The sequence below is a fragment of the Gracilinanus agilis genome, chromosome 2 (genome assembly GCF_016433145.1).
Source record: "Gracilinanus agilis isolate LMUSP501 chromosome 2, AgileGrace, whole genome shotgun sequence".
NCBI classification, from domain to species: Eukaryota; Metazoa; Chordata; class Mammalia; order Didelphimorphia; family Didelphidae; genus Gracilinanus; species Gracilinanus agilis.
Genome location: NC_058131.1, coordinates 392,412,164 through 392,418,906, shown reverse-complemented (window position 1 = coordinate 392,418,906; position 6,743 = coordinate 392,412,164). Strand labels below are relative to the sequence as shown.

Below are 6,743 nucleotides of genomic sequence, written 5' to 3'. Positions count from 1 at the left end.
TCTCTCTCTCTCTCTCTCTGTCTCTCTCTGTATCTCTCTCTTTCTCTTTCTCTCTCTCTGTCTTTGTCTTTCTCCCCTCTCTCTTCTCTCTCTCTGTCTCTCTGTGTCTCTTTCTGTCTTTCTCTTTCTCTCTCTTTTTCTTTCTCTCTCTCTTTCTCTGTCTCTGTCTCTTCCTCCCTTCTTCCCCTCCCTTTTATCCTCTTACCTTCTGCCCTAGTATCAATTCTAAAACAAAAGAGTGGCAAAGCTTACATAAGTGGGATTAAGTGATTTGCAAAGGACCACACAGTTAGGAAAATTTGAATCCAGGACCTCCCAACTCCAAGTTTGGTGCTCTGTCCACCGTGCTATAGAACTATTTCCTTTCTGAGAAATATGAGGTTCCTCTCTGAGAGTAAGACTCTGGAGGGGCCTAGAGAGAAAGGGATTCGGAGCTTAAAGGGATGTAATTATTCCCCACTTGTTCTGAGCCCAGGCCTCTAGAGCCTGTGGCTTCTATGTTATTTGTTTAACACACCATCTTGGGCTGCAACAGATAATTAAAAAAAGAAAAGAAAAGAGGACCTGCTTATAGGCTAAAAGTAGTTTATAATCTACTTAGGAAGACAGAACACAGACACACACATCAAAATGTCCCAAAGTATGTCATAGAGAAATCTAAACAGAAATAATAAAAGCAAAAAATAAATAATTTTTTCCAGCCCCCTGGAGCTGTCTCTAACCTCTTCCCACAACATAGCACAGAGCACTGCAGAAAAAACTTGTTGATAGAATTAAATTATGTATGTGAGCCAGAGGAGTATAAAACTTAGGTGGTGTCAGCCCAAGGAAGGCCCTTGCTTAGCATCAGGGGCAGGAGGAAGGCAATGGCACCAGGAAGTTCCACGAGGCTTCACTTTGGCAGCTGTAATTAGATAGTGTACTTAGTTAGGGTGGGGAGAATCTGAGGGGGTTGTGAGCTGTCTAAGCCTCTCAGAAAGCAGACTCCTCTCCCCCAGCTCTGCCCCTTTCCCACTAGTCTCAGTAGTCAAGGAGTTCCGTTGTGTGCATTTATCCAATTAAGAGTCTTATGGCTTATTCCCCCACCCACAGGGAAACTCCACCTTCCTCCCTTTGCTGAGTTTCACTGGAATTCAATCACAGGGGCATGACATAGTGAAGCCAACTAAAACAAGGCATAACCATATAGTTATTTACTCATAAGTATAGACACAAAAGAAATAAAACCCAACTATAAGAAAATAGTCCCCAAGCAGGCTGTGTTCCCTAGTTCCTCCCAAACCCTTTGGGGTCCATTGGCAAGTCAACTGTCACCTAAAGAGAATGTTTGGGCATTCAAATTTCTACTTTCCCATTGCTCTCAGAGGGCAGCCAGGTGGTACAGTGGATTGTACCAAGCCTGGAGAACAGAACTCTGGAAGATTCCTCCTCCTGAGTTCCAATCTGGCCTCAGGCACTTACTGGCTGGGTGACCCTATCTGTAAAATGAGTTGGAGAAGGAAATGGCAAAACCACTTCAGTATCTTTGCCAAGAAGACCCCAAATGGGGTCACAAAAGACTCAGATAGGACTGAAAGGACTCAAAATCAATATTGTCTTCAGGAAATACCTAAAGAAAACCCAATTAGGCCCAGACCTCTTTAGGGGCAGCTCTGAGGTCTCTTATCAATCTGCTACGTTAGTAGACAAATCATTTAACCCCACTAACCTTTCTTTAGGTATTTCCTCCATTGGGAAAATGGGGATTGAGCTAAATGAACTTTTATAGCTAAAAATTTTTGGACCAAGTGATTCCTGGACCTCAAGTGGGATCCCAACTCTGAAGCTGCCCCCTTTAAGCGGGAGGAGGCAGGAGCACCTGGAGAGGGGAAGAGTTGTCCAGGGGTCCAAATCCCAGATTTATATTCCTCATCTTTCTGATGCTGAAGCAAGGGGCAGCACCCCTCCTCCTTCATGGATCAATATTCTTGACCTACCCTGACCCCCATTGCTCCTTGTGATAAGGTATATATGTGGCTGCGGTTTAATGCTTCCAGATGATAATCAAGCACCAAGAAAGAGCTTTCTGCCCTTCCTTCATCCAACTGATATTCCTTTTCTCTTTTAGGTATCAAAAGATTTTGTCGGGACATTCATATGATGCTGGGCTTCAAACCTGGCCTATACTTTAAGGCCTGTTGGATGTTTCTGTCTCCAGCAACCCTAATGGTAACTGGGAGACTAGAGATGGGGCCCCATGAGAACACAAGGAGTTAGGCTGATCATCCCAGGTCCCTCTTCTCTCTTCACAGGAGAGACCAGAGATCAGTCCTGTGGGAACACAAGGAGAGAGGCTGATCATCCCAGGTCCCTCTTCTCTCTTCACAGGAGAGACCAGAGATCAGTCCTGTGGGAACACAAGGAGAGAGGCTGACCATCCCAGGTCCCTCTTCTCTCTTAACAGGGGAGAGTCCAAGGATGCATCTTTAAGGCAGATAGTCTAGTTAGAACTTCCTTTCCCATTCACAGAAGCTGGGAGGAAGGGGTTGCTCCCGAGATCAGTCCGGCTCCAGATTCCTAACCTTTTGGATTTATCAGCCCCACATTCACTCCAGGTCTATGCCTGACCTGAGTCAGTACTAGATATCAGGCCAAGAGTTGGGTTGGGGATATCTTGGGGTTAGATGGGTAATAATAACTAGGATGTCTGCCCCACAGGCGCTGCTGGTTTACAGCATTGTGAAATACCAACCCTCAGAATATGGCACTTACCGGTTCCCATACTGGGCAGAGCTCCTGGGCATCCTGATGGGCCTCCTGTCTTGTGCAGTGATCCCTGCCTGCATGTTACCTGCTGTGCTCAGGGAAGAGGGGACACTGTGGGAGGTGAGTCCCTACCTGGCCAACCTTGGACTCAGTCCCAAAGAGCATGGATTTGGAAATCTTGGGTTTAAATTCCAGTTCTCTGAAATGTTGGGCTTGTCTAGGCCTCAGTCACCTCATATGTAAAATGAAAGAGCTGGTTACCCTGGAACAGTGCTAAACTCCCTTCCAGCCCTCCGTGATCTGAGGGTACTTTTCTTCCTGAAGATAGAATACCACCAAGGAGAAGGACCTAGGGCAGATGATTTAGCATCTTGTCTGAAGGACAGAACCCAGCCCAGGCCCAAATGGAGGCTAAGATGAAAGAGATAGAGGATGGCAGAGAATCTTCTTTCCCAATGGAGTATGTGGCTCCTTCCCCATTTAACAAGGTTTCACAGATTGCTAAAGCTGAGAAGAGCCTTAGAAATATTTAACCCAAGTCCTTCCTTTGGGTCACTTCATGCCCATGTGACCTTGGTTAAGTCACTTAAACTCTCTGGACCTTAGCTTACTCATCTTTAAAATACTGGGGTCAGACAAGGGGGTCTCGAGTCCTTTCCATCCTGTAAAATGAGGCAAACCAAATAATCCCAAATTATTTTTAGCTCTATACTTCCATGACATCTCTCTGGGTAAGCTTTGTGTGTGGGGGCTGCCCTCTGGTGGGCATATCCAGATTCTGCCGCCATTACTGGTAGGAACTCTGGCCAAGATCCATTCACTTTCCCTGCCAAATTGAAGAAGCCCAGAATTTTGAAAATGAAAGGAACCTTGCTTACTCTGACTCCTTTGGGTTGCAGATGAACAAGACCCAGAGACCTAAATGACTTGCTTAAGGGCACAAAACTAGCGGTATGGTGGAGCTTCTTGCCAGAGAGTGACTAGACTCTCATTGTATTCCAAGAACTGGGCTGGGGAGCCTTGGGGTGAGGCCTTCAGGCCAGCCCATACTCCCTGGAGGGATGAGGGTGGCTCTGGTGGCCAGAAGCCACCAATGCATTCTGGTGCCCCAGTTTGTCTTACGAGGGGCAAGAGGATGATCAGATGGAGGGAAGGAACCTTATGTGAAGACACCCAACTCTCCAGTATCTGGATCATAGATTTAGAAATGAAAAGGACCTTCACCATCATCCAGTTCAATCCTTGAATTTACAGATGAGAAAACTGAGCCCCAGAGAATTAATTGGCTTACTCAAACTACATCATAGTAGAACCTGAATTTGAACCCAGGTCCTCTGACTCTAAATTCAGCATTCTTGTTCACTGTTTGGAACCCATCAAACCCCACCCAACTCTGTCCACTAAAGGTCATGAGGTTAGCAGATAACTAAGCTTCCAGGTCAGTAGTTGCTTTAGCTCAAGGCCTGGTTCAAGAGTCTTGAATTCAAATTGTGTTTCTGATATTAACTGTGTTACTTTGGCCAAGCCCCTCGGGAAAGGAGCTCTATCTTAGGCCCTTTTCATCGACAAAATGAAGATTTGGAACTGTAAGAAGGAAATTTTAGGTATTTATAAATATATATTAAAATATGTGGCCGCCAGGAATCAACAATTCAGGTTGATTCCGTAATTAAATCAGACCCAAGTCAGCATTGGGTTGAAGAGTTTATTTACAATCAGGTAGGTAAAAAGTAGGAATAAAGAGAAAAGGAGAGGCTAGTCCAGGCCAAAGGCCTGGACAGAGAGAGAAGGTTAAAGGGCTAAATAAATGAAGCTGCAAGCCACAAGGCCCAACAGCCAAATAGGCAGAGTTTAGAATTGGCCCAGCTAGGCCAAGGAAGTCAGCCTAACTTACCCACGTGACAATATAGAGTGTAAGCTGTCTGTGGTCTCAGGAGATGCTTCTTCTTCCAGTTCGAGATGGCAACTGCCCCCACAGGAAGTTCACTAACTTACTTAAAGAGATCGTGTCTTCCATCACTTCCTGTGGTCCACCTCTAATTCAAATGGACAAATGGCAGTTTCTACATTGATTTGGACTGCCCAAAGGGCAGTCCCTTATTCTTGATTTGTTACTTATTGTCACGTGTGGGTAACTCGCCTCCCCTCCCCACTAAGGGAGGTTAGGGTGACATCATTAGCACGCCTAGGTTGAGTAGATTTTTGACTATTAATGGGCTGGAGCTAATTCTATTTACACAATCCCCCCTGATGATCATATTGGGTGCCTAGTCACCCCAAGTGATCATGTTACACAACCATCTTATACTCACAAAGGTCTTCTAACTACAATAGTTAGAGATAAGAGGGAAATGGAAAAGAGAGAAAGCAAAACCAATGTTTTGCTAAGCGCGTTTGACAAGAAACCAATTGGGGGCAGTCCCCTATTGGCATAACATGTACAATTAAAGTAGCTGTTCAAAACCCATCAGTCCATTCATTAGTACCCAAAGTTCATTCTGGATCACTTGATGCAACAAACCCATCAGTTCAATCAATTGCAACCCAAAGTTCATTCTGGATCTCTTGATTAAACGTAGGTTCTTCAGGCATCTCTCTGCAAACAGTTCATTCTATGGATTGAGGAATCAGCAAGTTTTTCTTTCCCTGAGAATTTTTCTCAAACAAAACCAAAAATTAAGTCTTGGATATAATAAAAATACGATTAACTAAATGGTGTAAGGGCCCTCTGGTCTCCATTAAGGGAGCTAGGTGACACAGTGTGATTGGAGTGTTGGATCTGGAGCCAGGATGACCAGATTTCAAATCTGGCCTTAAGCTATGCCACCCTAGGAAAGCCATTTAACATCTGTCAGCCTAGTCTAGATCCTCATCAGTTGAATGGGAATAATAATACCACCAACTCACAGAGTTGTGAGGATAAAATGAGTGAGCATTTGTAAAGGGTTTTACAATTCCTAAAGTGCTATATAAATGCTAGCTGTTATTATTCTTTGACTCTGAGGGCTGAGTACTATTTTAAAATTTAATGTTATTGTTTCCAATGAAGAAAAATCCATTTTTCTCCCTCCCAGCTATCCTCTACTGGGAAAAAAGAAAGAAAAACAAAACCCTTGTAATAAACTTGCTAAGTCAAGGAAAACAGATTATCACATTGATTGTGCTCAAAAAAGTCGATGTCTTATTCTGTGTGGTCAGGGCACCTCTAAAAAGTGAGTACGATGAGGGATTCCCCCAGCTTGCCTCATGAATTGCATATAGCCACCCTTGGCAAGGGGAATGAATGTAAATGGAATCCAGAAAGGAGACTGAGATCTAGATTGGGCCCTATTGGGTATCCCTAGATCTCTAGAGAAGGAAGGGTCCCTAAGGCTGCTGGGGTTGGAAGTAGGGGGCAGAGGAAGAGAGAATAGCAATGCCTTTGCCCCTGGATGCTGCCCTAGGGGCTGTTATGTTGGTGTAGAATCCAGCTGGCTCAGAGGAAAGGGATTATTTCCCCTCCCTCCATCTCCGAATAGTTAAGGGAGAAGTCGGGTGACCCCTCTTCTTCTTCCTCTGTTCCCAGAGGATCCAGCAAGCCAGCCGTCCAGCCATGGACTGGGGTCCTTCTCTGGAGGAGAACCGGACAGGGATGTATGTGGCCACCCTGGCGGGTAGCCAGTCGCCTAAGCCTCTGATGGTCCACATGAGGAAATACGGTGGCATCACCAGCTTCGAGAACACAGCCATTGAGGTGGACCGGGAGATCGAAGAAGAGGAGTCCATGATGTGAGGGGTGGGGAGCAGGGCCCCTGGGACGAAGGTCCGCTAAGGGCAGAACGAGGGGCCCCACGGGCCCTCCCTCTTAAGCGGGGTGATTTCTGTGGGTCTGAAACTTCTGTCCCAGGGCCAAGAGGCTGTGTGTGTGGGTATGTTCCTGGGGGTCCCTGGGAGTAAGTGGGGCAGGATGAGGTGATCCTTTCTGTCTTAGGTGTGGTCAGAAATCAGGCCCTGTCCTG

At 45.7% G+C, this 6,743-nt stretch overlaps 1 protein-coding gene across 1 annotated transcript in view; it reads left to right on the top strand.

Moving 5' to 3' along the window:
- SLC6A7 (solute carrier family 6 member 7) overlaps positions 1–6,517 on the top strand; it is a 25,100-nt gene extending 18,583 nt beyond the window's left edge. Inside the window, exons 5-7 of the mRNA XM_044659862.1 lie at positions 2,108–2,208; positions 2,698–2,865; positions 6,311–6,517. Of these exons, the coding sequence (XP_044515797.1) occupies positions 2,108–2,208; positions 2,698–2,865; positions 6,311–6,517 (476 nt within the window). The remainder of the gene's footprint in view (positions 1–2,107; positions 2,209–2,697; positions 2,866–6,310) is intronic.
- The last annotated feature ends 226 nt before the right edge of the window (positions 6,518–6,743 follow it).